Genomic DNA, 17,806 nt, shown 5'->3' with positions numbered 1-17,806 from the left:
CTATAAAGAAAATCAGAAAACACAAATAAAAAACTTAGTGATGAACTTAAGAGTTTTGAAAAGCAAGTAGATAAAAGCAACCCAAAAGCTACCACTCTGTCTGAATAGTGATTTCCTTTGCCATACAGAAGGTTTTCAGTTTTATGAGTTCCCATTTATTAATTGTTGGTCTTAGTGCCTTCATTAATGGTGTTCTGTTCAGAAAGTCTTTTCCTGTGCCAATGCATTCAAGGCTATTCCCCACGTTCACTTCTGCTAGGTTCAGTGTACCTGGTTTTATGTTGAGGGCTTTGATCCATTTGGAGTTGAGTTTTATACAGGATGGTAGATATGGATCTATTTGCATTCTTTATGCATACTGACATCTAGTTTGACGAGCACCATTCATTGAAGATGCTGTCTTTTTTTCCGTTGTGTATTTCTGGCTTCTTTATCAAAAACCAGTGTCCATAGGTGTGTGGGTTTATGTCTGGGTCTTCAGTTTCATTCCATTGACCAGTAGGTCTGTTTTTGTGCAGGTGTCATGCCGTTTTTATTTCTGTAGCTCTGTCGTACAGCTTGAAACTGGGATAGTGATACTTCCCACGATTCTTTTATTATTCAGGATTGTTTTAGCTATCCTGAGTTATTTGTATTTTCATCTGAAAATATCCCTTTCACGATCTATAAATAATGGTGTTGGAAGTTTGTTGGGGATTGCATTGAATCTGTAGATTGCTTTTGGCAGGATGGCCATTTTCACTATATTATTCCTATTGATGCATGTATAAGGGGGATCTTTCCATCTCCTGGTATTTTTCAGTTTCTTCAGTGTCCTAAAGTTTTTATGATACAAATCTTTCACTTGCTTGATTAGAGTTATCCGAGATATTTTATATTACTTGAGGCTGTTGTGAAAGGTATTGTTTCCCTGATTTTTCTCTCAGCCCACTTGTCATTTGCTTATAGGAGGGGTACTAATTTTTGTGTGTTAATTTTGTATCCAGCTACTTTGTTAAAGGTGTTTATCAGCTGTAAGAGTTTCCCAGTGGATTTTTTAGGGTTAGTTTTTATGTGTACTATCATATCATCTGCAAATAAAGATACTTTGACTTCTTCCTTTCCAATTTGTATCCCCTTGATGTCCTTCAGTTGCCTTATTGCTCTAGCTAAGACTTCAAGTACTACATTGAATAGGTGTGGAGAGAGTGGACAGTCTTGTCTTGTTCCTGATTTTAGTGGAATTGCTTTGAGTTTCTTTGCATTCAAGTCAATGTTGGCTATGGGCCCCCGTGTCAAATTCTGTTCAGTCTTTTCCTGTCATCGTGGAAGAAACTCCTTCTCAGAGCAATTAAAGAACCTAATGCCCAGCCATCACTTCCTGGGATTAAAGGCATGTCTGCTTCTTAGTGCTGGGATTAAAGGTGTGTACCACCACTGCCTGGCTCTGTTTTCTCTCCCAGACTGAGTCATTCTCATGCAGTCCAGGGTGGCTTTGAACTCACAGAGATCCATATGGATTTCTACTCCCAAATGCTAAGATTAAAGATGTGGGCCACCACTGCCTGCCCTATATGTTTAATCTAGTGATTTTCTCTGTTTTCTGATTTTCAGGCAAATTTTATTAGGTATCACTACATAAGAGCTTGCTGTAAACTGCCTTTATTATGTTTAGGTATGTCTCTTGTATCCCTGAGCTCTCCAGGACTTTTATCTTGAAGGGGTGTTGGATTTTGTCAAACGCCTTTCTGTATCTAATGAGATGATCATTTGGCTTTTTTTTTTTTCAGTTTGTTTATATAGTGGGTTACATTTATTGATTTTCATATATTGAATCAATCCCTGCATCTCTGGAATGAAGCCTACTTGATCATGGTGAATAATCTTTTTGATGGGTTCTTGGATTCAGTTTACAAATATTTTATTATTTTTACATCTATGTTTATAAGGGAAATTGGTCTGTAATTCTCTTTCTTTGTTTAATCTTTGTGTGGTTTGGGTATCAGGGTGACTATGGCCTCATGAAATGAATTTGGCAGTGTTCCTTTTTTTTCTGTTTTGTGCACTAATTTGAAGAGTATTGGCATTAACTCTTCTTTGAAAGTCTGGTACAGTTCTGTGCTGAAACCACCGGACCTTGGACTATTTTTGGTTGGGAGGCTTTTAATGACAGCTTCTATTTCACTAGGGCTAGAGGCCTGTTTAAATTGCTTATATGATGTTGATTTAACATTGATAAGTGGCATATATTGAGAAAATTAGCCATTTTTTTAAATTTTCCAATTTGGTAGAGTACAGCTTTTTAATGTATGGCCTTATGATTATCTGGATTTCCTTGGTGTCTGTTGTTATGTCTCCCCCTTTTCATTTCTGATTTTGTTAATTTGCATATTCTTTCTCTACCTTTTGCCTTTTTCGTTAATCTGGATAAAGATTTGTTATCTTACTGATTTTCTCAAAGAACTTCCTTTGTGTCATTGATTTTTGTACTGTTCTTTTTTTCCCAACTTTATTGATAGCAGCTACAGTTTGATTATGTCTTGTCATCTGTTCCTCTTGGGTGTGTTTACTTCTTTTTGTTCTAGAGCTTTCAGGTGTGCTGTTAAGTTGCTACTATTAGATCTCTCGATTTTTTAAAATTATTTATTTATTTATTTATTTATTTATTTATTTATTTATTTATTTATTTATTTATTGGTTTTTTCAAGACAGGATTTCTCTGTGTAGCTTTGTGCCTTTCCTGGAGCTCACTCAATAGTCCAGGCTGGCCGCAAACTCACAATGGATCCACCTGGCTCTGCCTCCCGAGTGCTGGGATTAAAGGCGTGCACCACCACCGCCTGGCCTCGATTTTTTTTTTTTTAAATGAAGGTACTTAGTACTATGAATTTGCCTCTTAGAACCACTTTCATTGTGTCCCATAAGTCTGGGTATGTTGTGCATTCATTTTCTTTGGATTCTAGAATGTCTTTAATTTCTGTCTTCACTCATTTTTCATTCAGTGGAGAGATTCCATGAGTTTGTAAGCTTTCTGTTGTTTCTATTGCTTTAATCCATGGTGGTCTGTAGATGTAACTGTTTTGTTAAATAAGAAACACAGAGCCAATGCAGAGATGAAAGCCCAAGAGGTCAGAGTAATAGCTAAGCGCTAAAAACCTTACCCTTCACTGCTGCTCCTGTCCTTCCCTCTGCAAGTGCGCTACTTCCTGTGTATCTGTCTTTATATAAACTTTCTGTTCTGCCTTCTCATTGGTTGTAAACCCAACCACATGACCTCCTTGTCACTGCCCATCTATACAGACCTCCAGGTCTTCTATGGTTGGTATTGAGATTAAAGCCATGTGTCTCCATGCTGGCTGTATCCTTGAACACAGAGATCCGCCTGGCTCTGCCTCCCAAGTGCTGGGATTAGAGGCATGCACCACCACCGCCTGGCTTCTGCTATGGCTTGCTATTAGCTGTGACCTCCAGGCAACTTTATTTATTAACATGCAAATAAAATCGCATTTCAGTACAAATAAAATATCACCATAGTAGTCTAATAGGATGCAGGAGTTATTTCAGTTTTCAAGACTTTTTTTTTTTGTGTCTGCATATATGGTTAGTTTTGGAGAAATTTCCATGAGGTGCTGAGAAGAAGGTATATTCTTTTGTGTTTGGATGAATGAAATATATAAGTATTTGTGAGGTCCATTTGTTTTTATAACACCTGTTAGTGCTAGTATTTCTCTATTTAGTTTTTGTCTAGATGATCTGTCTATTGGTGAGAGTGGGGTATTGAAGTTTCCCACTATCAGTGTGTGAGGGTCAATGTGTAATTTAAGCTGTAGCAGTGTTTCTTTTACAAATGCAGGGGCCCTTGTCTTTGGGGCATAGATGTAAGAACTGAAATGTCATCTTGGTGAGTTTTTCCTCTGATGAGTATGAAGTGTCCTTCCCCCATCTCTTTTGATTAATTTTGGTTGGGAGTCTATTTTGTTAGTTATTAAAATGGGTACACCAGCTTGCTTCTTAGTTCCACTTGCTTGGAATATCTTTTTCCAAACCTTTACACTGAGGTAGTGTCTATCCTTGATATTGAGGTATGCCTCTTGTATGCAGCAGAAGGATGGGTCCTGTTTCACATCCATTTTCTTAGTTTGTGTCTTTTTTCTTGGGTAATTAAGTCCATTGATATTGAGAGATACCAATAACCAATGAATTTTATTCTTGTTATTTTATTTTCAATGTTGTTGGTGATAGTGATGGTATGTATGCACATGTATGCTTCCCTTTGATTTTGGTGGTCTAAGATTATTTATTCTTTGTGATTTCATGGTTGTAGTTAACCTCCTTAGGTTGGAGTTTTCCTTCTAGCACCCTCTCTAGGGCTGCGGTTGTAGATAAATATTGCTTAAATTTGGCTTTATCATGGAATGTCTTATTTTCTCAACCTATGGTGATTGAAAGTTTGCTGGGTATAGTAGTCTGTGCTGGCTTCTGTGCTCTCTTAGAATGTGCAGCACATCTGTTTAGGCCCTTAGGATTTTAGAGTCTCCATGAGAAGTCAGGTGCAATTCTTATAGGTATGTCTTTATTTGTTACTTGGTCTTTCTCCTTGCGGTTTTTAATAGTCTTTCTTTGTTCTATACTTTTAGTGTTGTGATTATTATGTGTTGGGGGGACTTTCTTTTCTGGTCCAATACATTTGGTTTTCTGTATGCTTCTTATACCTTTATAGTCTTCTTTAGGTTATGGAAATCTTTATGATTTTATTGAAAATATTTTCTGCCAGGCTGGGCAGTGGTGGTGCACGCCTTTAATCCCAGCACTCGGGAGGCAGAGCCAGGCAGATCTCTGTGAGTTCAAGGCCAGCCTGGTCTACAGAGTGAGGTCCAGAACAGATACCAAAACTACACAGAGAAACCCTGTCTCGAACCCCTCCTCCCCTCCCCACAAAAAGAAAATAGTTTCTGTGTCTTTGAGCTGAGATGATTCTTCTTCTTCTTCTTCTTCTTCTTCTTCTTCTTCTTCTTCTTCTTCTTCTCCTCCTCCTCCTCCTCCTCCTCCTCCTCCTCCTCCTCCTCCTCCTCCTCCTCCTCCTCCTCCTCCTATTTCTATTATTCTTAGGTTTGGTCTTTTCATAGTGTCCCAGATTTCCTGGATGTTTTGTGTCAGGAAATTTTTAGATTTAACATTTTTTTGACAGATGTATTAATTTCTTTTATTGTATTTTTTACGCCTGAGATTCTTTCTTCCATCTCTTGTATTCTGTTGGTGAAACTTGCCTCTGTAGTTCCTGTTCACTTACCCAGATTTTCCATTTCCACAATTCTTTCAGTTTGTGTTTTCTTGATTGATTCTGTTGGGGATAAGGTCAGAGAGGAAAAGGGAGACTGCAGCAGGCTTTCTGCTAGAGAGCTGGGGATGATCCTGGGGTGATTGGATCTGGAGGAGCAGAGAAGTGTGATCCACCATCAGCCTACTTGTTGCCCTGGCAGGAGCTGCTCTTGGGCTAGCAGGGGGTGCCTGCTGTGGTTGGGGGCTGGGCCAAAGCAACCAAAGGGGGTATGGAGACTAGAAAGGAAGGTCTGTGGGATCCACAGAAGATGGAACAGGGGCACAGGGAAGGTTGCCAGAGCTGGGGATGAGACTGGGGGATTGGGTCTAAGGGGACTGGAGAGAGCCATTTGCCATTCTGGATCTCTGTTACCTCACTCAATATGATTTTTTTCTAGTTCCATCCATTTACCTGCAAAGCTCATAATTTAATTTTTATAGCTAAATAGTATTCTTTGGTGTATATGTACCACATTTTCATTATCCTTAAGTTTCATAGCTGTTTTGAATAGGGTGACAATAAACATTGCTGAGTAAGCAGTAGGATGTGGAGTATAGTGTCAAGTCCTGGGGCATTTGCCAAGGAGTGGTAGAGCTGGGTCACATGGAGACTGACTTTCTTCTCTTTACTGATTTCCAGAGTAACTGTACTAGTTTGCACTCCCACCAGCAGTGAGTGAGGGGCCCCCTTTCCCCACAACCTCACCAGTGGTGGTTCTCGGTTGTTTTGTGGATCTTAGCCATTCTGAATAGGGTGAGAGGAAATCTCAAAGTTGTTTTAGTTGGCATTTGCCTAAATTGGTAAAGATGTCAAGCACTTTTTGAGGGTTTTTTTTTTTTTTTTTTTTTTTTTTTTTTTTTGGCCATTTTTATGTCTTCTATTGGGAACTCTGTTCAGATCCCTAGCCCATTTTTAAATTTATTTCCTATTGAACATAATTTTTTCTATAATATATTCTGATCACTGTTTTTCCTCCCTCATCTCCCAGATCCTCCCAACCTCCCCACCTATCCCACCCCATGGCTTCTTTTTTCTCTCTTTAGGAAACAGGCAATAACAAAACAAAACAGATTAAAACAAAACAAGCAAAAAGCATGAGAAACACACACACAAAACCCATAAAAAACACAAACCACAGTATATAAGTAAAAGACTAGCAAAATTTAAAAAACAATGCCCAAACAAAGCACTATGAGACTAAAAATAGCACTGAGTTCCTTTTGTCTTGCCCGTCTACTGCTGGGCACGGGGCCTTCCCTTAAGAGTGGTTTGTATAGCCAGTGAGACTCCATTGGAGAAAACGAGTTTTTCCTTTGTGAGTGGTTGTAAGTTGGAGATAGCTTCTGGGTTACTGATGGAAGCTCATGTCTACGCCCCGTTAGCACTGGGATCCCTCTGGCCTAGAACCTTGCAGGGACTGTGCGTGCTGCTCGTTTCTGTGAGCTCGTATGTGCATTAGGCCTTTTGTTTCTGGAAGGCATTGTTTCCTCGGTGGCTTTCATCACTTGCTCTCACAATCTTTCTGCATCCTCTTCTGCATTGTTCCCTGATCCCTGAGAGGAGGGGTTTGATGAAGATATCCCATTTAGGACTGAATGTCCCAAGGTCTCTTACTCTCTGCGCATTGTCCACTTCTCTGTATTAGTTTCCATCTCTTGCAGGAGGAGGCTTCTCTGATGCTAGCTGAGTGAGACACTGATTTAGGGTATAGCAGAATATTGTTAGAAGTCATTTTATTGCTACATTACTTTATCAGAACAATAGTACTTGGTTTTCCCTTAGGCCCATGACCTATTTAGTCCGAGGTTCTTGGCTACTGAGCAGTGTCAGACATGGGTTACATCTCATAGAGTGGACTTTAAATCCATAGTGGTTGGTTACTCCCACAACTTTGGTGCCACTGGTGCCCCAGTGTATCTGCAGGCAGATCACCATTGTACATCAAAGGATCTGTAGCTGGGGTGGTATTTACCTTTCTTCTTTGGTAGCCTGCTGAATACCTTACAGTATCATAAACACTGTCCACGGGAGTGAAGGCTGTATGTAGGCACCAGTTTGACTTGTCCATGTTCAATGAGTTGTGTAGGTGTTTTCAGCAGTAGAGCTTTAACCTTCAGTTTGTGGAGAGCAACCAATTGCCTGAGTTGTTTGGGGGTTTCCATGGAGCCTCTTTGGCTAACAACTCAATTAGATGTAATCCATTTCTGGTGCTGGAGATTTCACTTGGTACTGAGAGATGGTCTAGTTGGAGCTTTACCTCTCCTGTTATTTGCTTATTTCATTTAGATTTTTAAAAATATTTATATATTTTAAGAAACTTCCACTTTATTTCATTTCCATATGACTCCCCAAATGGACCTGTAGCTGTTCCTCCCCATATTTCCTCCCTTAACCTCCTCTTCTCTCCCCCAAATCCATTTAATCCTCCTGTCACCCTCATTGTGTCTCCATAACTATTCTGTTTTCCCTTCTTTGAGAGATCCTTCACTCCTCCCCAGTCCTTTGTCTCTAACCTCTGTGGGTATATGGATTGTAGAATGCCTATCAAAGTCTTCAAGCTAAACTTGCACATATAAGAGAATACACACCATGTTCGTCTTTTGGGGTCTGAGTTACCTCACTCAGGATAATCTTTTCTACTCCGTTCATTTAGCTGTGAATGTCATGTTTGTTTGTTAACACCTGAGTAATATTCCATTATGTAGATGTCACATTTTCATATCCATTCATCTGTGTATGGACATTTGGCTGTTTCCAGTTTCTCCCAGTCCATTTTTAATTGGATCATTTGTTTCCTTGACTCTGCCTTTAAGGTCTTTGTATTCTGGCTATTAATTCTGTGTCAGCTGTGTAACTGGCAAAGGTTCTCTCTCATTCTGTGGTTTCTTTACTAGACAGATGAGTTCCTTAGCTATACAGAGCTTTTCAATTTTGTGACTTCCTACTTGTCAGTTGTTGGCCTTAATTCCTTGGCAAATGGAGTCCAATTCAGAAAGCCCTTTCATACACCTAAATCTTGTAGAGTTGCCTGTGTTTTGCCTTGTGGTGCCTTGTAGCCTGCGTTTTCTACTAGTAGTTTTTTAGTGTTTCAGGTTTCAAATTGAGATCTTTGATCCACTTGGAGCTAATTTTTGTGCAGGGTAATAAATATTGGTCTAGTTTCATTCTGCATGAGTTTTTACCAACACCAATTTTGAAGTTTTTTTTTTTGTCTAGTGTATGCTTTTTTGCCTCTTTGTCAAATATCAGATGATTGTAGTCATGAGTACTTGTGTTTGAGCCTTCTCAAACACATTTCCATTTGTTTACTCATCTGTTTTTGTGCCAGTACCATATTGCTTTTATTACTCTATCTCTGGAATAGATCTTGGTGTCTGGAATGATAATCCATCCAGTATTACTTTTTTTTCACTCAGGTTTGGTTTTGCTATCTAGCGTTCCATATAATTTTTTTTTCTTGCTGTTTTCTATTTCTGTGAAGAATATTGTAGGTATTTTGATTGGGATTACATTGAATCTGTAAATTGCTTTTGGTACAATCGTCATTTTCACAATATTCTACATGGGGAGGGGTCTTTCTATTTTCTAATGTCTTTCTCAATCTCTTCAGAGATGGCCCTACTACTGTCTATCATGTGGTGGAGTGGGTGAGGGAGAGATCCCCCCCTTCTTGTCCCTGGCTGCCTGTGGTAGACAAGGAAGATGCTCCCCCTTACCAGCTACAGCACTTGGGAAAGCAGGCCCTGCACCTTGCTTGGGCAGCACAGTAGAGCTGACCTGTTGTGGAGTGAGCTGGCACCGAGGGTGTGAGAGTGGGATAGCTGGCCCTGCCCTGCCTCCCTTGTCTGCCACCTCCCCTCTTACCAGCTGCAGCACTCAGGAAAGTGGGCCCTGCCCCTCACCTGGGCAGCACAGTAGAGCTGGACCTGGTGGTGTAGGTGTGGATGAGCTGGCCCTGATGGCATGAAAGCAGGACTGGTCCCTCCCTTTGCTCCATAATTTGAACTAGCTGCAGCAATGCTGGAGAGCTCACCCTGGTGGCAGGGTCAGGGGAGAGCTGGTGGGCTGACCAACCCTGCAACTACTCAGGCCTAGAACCAGGATTATGAGTTGATCCACCTCATCAATGATCTGCTTGAGCATGTGAGGGGGCAGGACCTACAGATCCAAAGCTGCAGGGCAACAATGGGATGTCCCAGGAGGAGTCGCAGTGAGGGCCTGGTATCAGTGGTTTAGCAGAAACCAGAGACCTCAAGCCAGACCAGTGACTCTTTGCAGTGAACATTTGCAAGTAAAGATATATGGACAAAAGGGTTTACTGCATGACTCACTGTGTCACACTGCAGCTTCCACGGTGAGATTTTTCTTTTTCTTATAAATTTTATTTTATTTTTTTTTGGGGGGGGGTGGTTTACCAGGGCAGAGGGTCGATACAAAGGGACGGGGAGATGAATGGAATGCGAGATGCATGATGTGAAAGACACAAAGAATAAATTAAAAGAAAGTTTAAAAAGTATTGGTTGTAGTTTTTAAAGTCTGATAAAATTCTGCTTATAATCCATCTGAACTTAGTTTTTTTTTGTTTGTTTTTTTTTTTTTTTTTTTAGTTAGTTGGAAGTGGTTTTGTTTCAGTCTTCTACTTTGTTATGGGTTTGTTTGTTGTTGATTTTTTTTTCTTGATATAACATAGGTAGTTTGGATGAATCAAAAATTCATCCATTTTTTTAGATTTTCTAATTTAATGAAGTACAGGTTTTGAAATTATTCTCTTAAGTCTTTCTGCATGTCTTTGGTGTCTATTATAATGTTTCCTTGTTCATTTCTAATTCTGTTAATTTGAGTTGGTCGTCTTTTTCTTTTTATTAATTGGGCCAAAGGTCTGTCTATCTTGTTTATCTTTTGCAAAGAACCAGCCTGTAGATTTAGTTGTTCTTTATATTGTTTTCTTTGTTTCTATTTCATTAATTTCTGTTTTGGTTTTTATTACTTCTTGACATTCACTGGGTTTGGATTTGGTTTGTTTGGTTTTTTTTTTTTTTGTTGTTGTTGTTTTTCCAAAATCTTGAGTTATATCAGTATGTCATTTATTTGTTTTCTTTTTGATTTTTCACTGTAGTCACTTAGGGCTATAAACATCCCACTGAGGCCTGCTTTTAATGTGTCCCAGGGGTTTTGTTGTATTGTGTTTTATTTTCATTTACTTCCATGAATATTTTGATTTTTTCTTGATTTCTTCTAACCCATTCATCATTTAGTAATGAGCTGTTTAGTCTCCATGAGTTTATACACTCTGAGTTTTATTTGCTATCAATTTAATGTTTTTTATATTTGTTAAGGTTTGTTTTGTGCACCAGCATGTGGTCCATTTTAGAGAAACTTCCTGGGCTGCTGGGTAGAGTGTGTATTTGCTGTTGGGGGGAGTGTTCTGCAGCTAGTTGTTAAGTCTGTTTGATGTAAAATGTCCTTTAATTCTTATTTCATCAGGACAAAAAAATAGAGAATTTTGGAACTTTTATATCCAGCTCTATACGCTTTACAAATAAAACATCATGTTAAATTTGTTGATCCTTGTAAAAATCTAGAAGAGTCAATCACTTACTATTTATTTCCTTATTATTAAAAAGTCACTCCTGAGTCCTGTCTTTGTTCCAACTATTGTTTTCCATGTTTTACCGTGGAGGACACAGAATATTTTGTATCTGGGTAGGTGCTGAGCAGGGCAGACAGAATAACAAGACTTACGTAAGTTAGGAAGGCCTCCTCAAGAAAGATATTTATGGGGGCTGGAGAGATGGCTGCTATTCCAGAGGCCCTGAGTTCAGTTTTGAGCACTTACACAGAGATTCACAACCCTCTAATATGGAATTCGATGCCCTCTTGTGGTATGCAGACATACATGTAGACAAAACACCCATATATATAAAACACACAAATCAATAAACAAATCTTTGAAAAAGGGAAAGGTGTTTATGCTATACCCAGAGATAGCAGCCACCAGCTTAAGAGGAACCATGTAGGCGGGAGAGTACTTACAAAGACACAAACCCAGAGAATTAGAGTCCACACTGGTTTACAGCCTTCATACAAATGCCTACTAAAATATTGACCATTTACCATTTTAATTCTCATCACACAGTCACATGAGGTAAGTGTACAGGTGTCATCACCATGGTATAAACATTTGACAATTCTAGTTAAAGATGTCCTAATCATTTGATAATTAGCGCTGAATAACAGGTTGATGTTTTGTTTGTTTTATGACTTTTCAGTAACATTGTGGTCCATTCACACACAGGTATGAATAACATAATGAGATATTACAAAATTTATTGATGAAGTTGTGCCATTAGGGAAAGAGTTCTGGGGCTAGGGAGATGGCTCCACTGTTCTTCTAAAGGGTAGCCATCAACGATCTGTAACCACAGTTTTGGGGAACCTGATGCCTTCCTCTGGGCTCCTCACACACCAGGCACACAGTGGCACACATGCTGGCCAGCCAACCATACACATAATAATACCGTGTGTCATGGTGTCTAGTAGCAGTAGTTTTTTAAAAAAGAAAAAGTAGCTATATAAAACAAAGCATACAGATAATCCATTTAGTACCATGGCTTTTTCAAATAACCAGAAAGATGAATTTTAAAAATTAGTCTTATGATTATATTTATAGATGAATTACATAGCATATTTTTCTTACATGTTTTATTTACCTTAAGAACAGTGTTGTTATTAAGCTTCTGCGAACCTCTGTGGATTTCATAAACAAGAACATGCTGACTCATTGGCTCTGATGCACTCTATCTGATGCTATGGCATTTTCATTTGTACATGTCTAACGCCATGGACATAGAATTCACGATAGATGAATGGAAAGAGCATTTATTAACCATCTCTTCTCAAACATTCCCTTCGTATGCTGTTGATAAAGAACTTCCCATGCTCTTGCTCTTGTTCTCTTCTTTTTCTCAGCTGTGAGTCTGGAATTGGGTAACTACGTTGGACAGAGGGACCTGGGGCCCAACTTCATGGCTGCCTGAAAAACACACTCAATGGTGATACTGGTGTTACATCCTGGCCTGTATTCTGTGAATCAGTGCAGTTTAGGAGGGAAGAAATGGTGTATGTTATCATCTTATGCTAGCACATGCTGTAAAAAGAAAGGATATTCTGTCAGGTAGCTCATCTCTATCCGGAGCATGCATGGCTAACATGTAGCCAGTGACTTCTGAAGTTTACTTGCAGATTGAGCATGCCTTTCAGTACCCCCTTTTTGCTCCCCACTGTTTCCCCTTCTCTCTCTCTCTCACTTGCTGTGAGCATCCCAAATTGTCTTCTGATGCCTTGGTGACACTGCAGGTCACTATCCAGATTCTAGTCTCACAGCACCAAATATGATCTTCCTTTAGACAGAAAAATGGAAAACGTAGAATCTAAGTGGCTGCCTCCTCCTAAGTACTTGACTGCATAGACTTGAATCCTTTGTCAGAAACCAGTGAGCCATGTCTGAAAGGTTTATTTATGGACTGTCATCTCATTTCTGTTGTTGTTAGTGTGACATGTCTATTTTCAAGCCAATATCATGCTGTTTTATTTACTGTAATTTTGTAATGAGTTTGAAAATTGATACCTTCCAGTTTTTGCTCAGGTTTCTTTTGCCTATTCAAATCCCCTTTCATGTGAATTTAACCTTTTCTGTTTCCTTAAGTGTGATCTTTAGAGTCCCCCCCCTTTTTAAAAAAAGAGATTAATCCATGTTGGTACAGAGAAGTTACCTGTAATAGCTGTACTTCTTTGCTTACCTTATTGCTGTTGCTTCTTCACAGTCCATTGTTTGAATACATTTTCTCCTCTTGAAATAGAGCTAGGCTGCATATGTCCCAGGATTCAAACAGCCAACTCATGCAACAAGCCCAGGACCCGGCACCAATACACGGCTGCCTCCCAAACAGATCAAGCCAAATGACTGTCTCACCCGTTCAGGGGGCCTGATCCAGTTGGGGGCCCCTCAGCCTTTGGTTCATAGATCCTGTGCTTCCATTTGTTTGGTTATTTGTCCCTGTGCTTTATCCAACGCTGGCTTCAACAATTCTCGCTCATATAAACCCTCTTCTTTCTCACTAATTAGACTCCCAGTGCTCCACCAGGGGCCCAGCCGTGGATGTCTGCATCCAGATTCCTCAGACCTTCCTTGGATGGGGTTTATGGCACAACTAACAGGGTGTCTGGCCATCCCATCACCGGAGTAGGTCAGTTCCTGCCGTCTCTCGTCCATTGCCAGCAGTCCTTTGTGGGGTTATCTTTGTGGATCTCCGTGGGCCTCCCTAGCTCTCTGCTTCCTCCCCTTCTCATGTGGTCTTCATTTACCATGGTCTCCTATTCGTTGTTCTCCCTCTCTTTTCTTGATCCAGCTAGGATCTCCCACTCTCTTTCCCTCGACCGTCGCTCTTCATTGTTCCCACTCATGACCAGGATGTTCATGTAGATCTCATCCATTTCTCCATGTCTTTTTTGGGGTCCAGTTTTCCAGGTAGCCTCACTGGTGATGTGAGTAGCAGTTCAGTCATCCTTGTTCCACATCTAGTGTCTTCCTATGAGTGAGTACATTCCATATTTGTCTTTCTGAGTCTGGGTCACCTCACTCAGGATGATTTTTTCTAGATCCATCCATTTGTCTGCAAACCGTATGATGTCATTGTTTTTCTCTGCTGAGTAGTATTCCATTGTGTATATGTGCCACAATTTATTTATCCATTCTTCAGTTGAAGGGCATCTAGGTTGTTTCCAGGTTTTGGCTATTACAAACAATGCTGATATGAACATAGCTGAGCAAGTGCTCTTGTGGTATGATTGAGCATTTCTTGGGTATATGCCCAAAAGTGGTATAGCTGGATCTTGGGGAGATTGATTCCCAATTTTCTAAGAAAGCACCATATTGATTTCCAAAGTGGTTGTACAAGCTTGCATTCCCACCAGCAGTGGAGGAGAGTTCCTCTAGCTCCACAACCTCTCCAGCATAAAGTGTCTTCAGTGTTTTTGATCTTAGCCATTCTGACAGGCGTAAGGTGGTATCTCAGAGTTGTTTTGATTTGCATTTCCCTGATGATTAGGGATGTTGAGCAATTCCTTAAATGTCTTTCAGCCATTTGGGTTTCCTCTGTTGAGAATTCTCTGTTTAATTCTAAAGCCCATTTCTCAATTGGACTGTTGGTCGTTTTGATGTCTAATTTCTTGAGTTCCTTATATATTCTGGATATCAGTCCTCTGTCACCTGTGGGGTTGGTGAAGATCTTTTCCCATTCAGTAGGCTGTCGCTTTGCCTTGTTGACCGTATCCTTTGCTCTACAAAAGCTTCTCAGTTTCAGGAGGTCCCATTGATTGATTGTTTGTCTCAGTGTCTGCGCTACTGGTGTTATATTTAGGAAGTGACATTTATGCTATGTGACATTTTATGAGGTGAATTTTGGTACAGTGTGGAGAAAATACTGCTAATGTAAGGAGATGTGTGGAATGAAAATCAAAGTTCCTTCAGTGATGTTGGCAATGTAATAGTTGTGAACAACTCAAATGTCTCATCCAGGTTGAGCAGCAGCAGATTTTTACCAGTTCCTTAACTTTGTGAACTGGAAAATGTCGGTGCATCCGCCTCCCTTTGGAGGAAGAGTCTGTTTTAAAAGAGATTGCAGATAGTGACACTAAAAGCAAAATTATACCACGAGACTTAAAGATATTATTATCCATGAAGATGAATGTTAAAAACCTAAAGTTTGTTTAAAAGGTTTCTACTTGTGTAGTGCTTAAAATGTTTAGGTGAAAATAGAAGACTAGCCTTCTCCCTGGATTTTAAGGCCCACTTTTGAGCTTTTACGGCCTGTGGTCCCCTTTGAAAATCTGAAGAAAATTTATGGCTCCAGAAACATGTGTACTTAGGTATGCATGATGTTGTACATGGTCTTGACTGATGGCAATGCATACTTTTTTTTTTTTTTTTTTTTTTTTTGAGGGGGGTGGTCTGTATCGTCCTGGCTGTCCTGGAACTCACTCTTAGATCAGGCTGGCCTCAAACTCCCAGAGATGCACCTACCTCTGCCTCCCAAGTGCTGGTTCAGCTGTACTGGCTGGTGCCAGAAGTGCTGACACGTGCTAGAAGGTAGCAATGCATGCTTCTACAGCAGACCTCTGCCATTGATTTGCAGATCAAGTACACTCCTAAATGTCTGTAAAAACCTTTAGAAGGCTAAAAATAAGATCTATTTGAAATCATGTCTGAAGACTAAAACCGTGACTTTGTATCTTTTTAATCAACTGCAGAAAATTTAGTGATGGAGCCCAGCTGGTGATTTGGGATGTAGAAACTTCAGCAGTCCATGACTCAGTGAGCCTTCATGTTTCCAGTCTCTAAGCTCTCCTGTCTCTCTTTACTAGGCATATGCAGCGGTGTTACAGCAACAAGTTAAGGAGAGCAGACAGAGTTCAACAGGAGAAGCTTGCTTCGGCACCTCTCTCCCAGAAGAAAAACTCAATGACTTCCGTGATGAGCAGATCGGACAGTTGCAAGAGCTGATGCAAGAAGCTACCAAACCCAATCGGCAGTTTAATATCACTGAGTCTACAACACCAAAATTGTGATTCATAAATCTTCACAATTCATGTAAAATTGATAACTTCTTACCTCTTCTATCATTGGCTCTTTAAATATATCCCTTCAGCTTTAATGGAATAGCCTCATTTTTGGACAGTAGGAATGATATATGGATCAAGATCACAAATGGCACACTGTGCCATCACTGGAATAACACATTTGCTGTATGGAATGTAATTTTGTGGAATTTAATTTTTGAACTAAAAGATGTAAAAAGGAACACACTTTGGAATTGCACTGAAAATTTCTTCTTTGTATATGAATTTGTTTTAAATTCTATTCCCATCAAGCATTAGCTCATGGTTTGTTTCTAGCTTCATCAGTTAGATAAATATAACCATGATAGGGGTAGATGTGGAATTCCAGTAAGTTTCTTATTAAATGTGTTGCCATTCTGAAAGTGCCACCATGTCTCCTGGCTATCACTCAGAACATCCTTTTTGAGTTACTCACAGTGAAATTTTTAAGAAAAGCTTTAAGATTCAATTTTTGAGAATTTCAGTTATTGCCTAAAGGTTGGGGAGATGAACAGTACTATGTTGATTTACAAACCTGTGAAAACCTGCATGTAGGCTAGGCAACCGATTGGATACTGGAATGACAGAAGTTGGACCAGGGAGCTAGCTCAATTGGTAAAGTGTTTCTTGTGTGCAGATCTCTGGTACCCACGTGAAGAGCAGGCATGGTGCTGCCCCTCTGTTATCCTAGCAATGAAAAGGCAGACAGGCCCATCCCTGTGGCTTACCAGTCAGTACAGCTGAATCAGTGAGCTCCAGCTTCAGTGAGAGACTTGCTCTCAAAAAGTGGAGACCAAGAGGAGGATGGTTCTATAGACTGACTATATGTGACACCTTTGTAAGATAGGTTCTGTAGAGAATAAGTGTCTGGGAAAGGATGTGGTGTGGTCTAGGTCACCAGGCTATTAACCACATCCGATCCCAGCCTTCTAGGCTGATAACAGGTTGTGTGTCTCTTCCTTTGAAGGAACAACCCAGTGTGTTTAACATTCCAGGTTCACCTAATGCTTATCAGAGCACAAGGACCTCCATGCCTCTCACACAGAACTAAATCTTATTTCTAGAATTCAAGTCTGTTTTTCAAATTATATGTGATATTTCCAATCATATTAAATATTAAACTTATTTTTCTTCTCTTCTCAATAACTGAATGATATTAACATATACCCAGTTCATCCGTTAATCTAATTGAACTTAGATTTTACGTTTCCCTTGAGGCTTGCTTATTAGGAATTCTGAGGCACCATGTGGTAGGTTGCCAAGTAGCCCTAGTTCTCTGCCAGTCTTGATAGCCATCTCTGTCTGTAAGTAACTTTGTAGCTCCTTCCTCCTACGTTTACCTGAGCTGGCCCTGAAACTTGATTTGCTCAAAAGAACAGATGTATGGTCTAGACCCTAAAGCCTGGCACACTTCCAGGCTTTGAGTAGACATGGAGAAGAGCACATAAGGGAACAATGCAGCCAGTGTAAACTTGGATATTTGAAAGGAGAGCACTAGTATTTGTAGACGAATTTCTAAACAGTCTTAGTAAATAAGAAACACAGAGCCAAATACAGGGGTAATAGTCAAAGAGATCAGAGAAATAGTGAGAGCCACTGACTAACCTTATCTTACCACCACACTGTAGCCTCCCAAGAGAGAGCTTCTTCCTGTTCAACCTGTGCCTTTATTGCCTGGTTCTGCCTTCTCATTGGCTCTAAGCCCAACCACATGACTTCCTTGTCACTGCCTGTCTATACAGACTTCCAGGTCTCTATGGTTGGCTACTGGGATTAAAAGTGTGTGTCACCACACTTGGCTGTGTCCTTGACCACACAGAGACTCTGCCTGCCATGTGATTGGATTAAGGG

The 17,806-nt window shown here is 40.1% G+C and overlaps 1 protein-coding gene across 1 annotated transcript in view; it reads left to right on the top strand.

Moving 5' to 3' along the window:
* Window positions 1-16,344, top strand: part of Sdhaf3 (succinate dehydrogenase complex assembly factor 3) — a 51,924-nt gene extending 35,580 nt beyond the window's left edge. The window contains exon 2 of the mRNA XM_028869839.2: window positions 15,722-16,344. Coding sequence (XP_028725672.1) covers window positions 15,722-15,925 — 204 coding nt within the window. The 3' untranslated portion in view covers window positions 15,926-16,344. The remainder of the gene's footprint in view (window positions 1-15,721) is intronic.
* The last annotated feature ends 1,462 nt before the right edge of the window (window positions 16,345-17,806 follow it).

This window comes from Peromyscus leucopus, chromosome 3, assembly GCF_004664715.2.
Source record: "Peromyscus leucopus breed LL Stock chromosome 3, UCI_PerLeu_2.1, whole genome shotgun sequence".
Classification (NCBI taxonomy): Eukaryota; Metazoa; Chordata; class Mammalia; order Rodentia; family Cricetidae; genus Peromyscus; species Peromyscus leucopus.
Note: the sequence above shows the minus strand (reverse complement) of the source record. Positions and strands in the feature narration are given on the sequence as shown.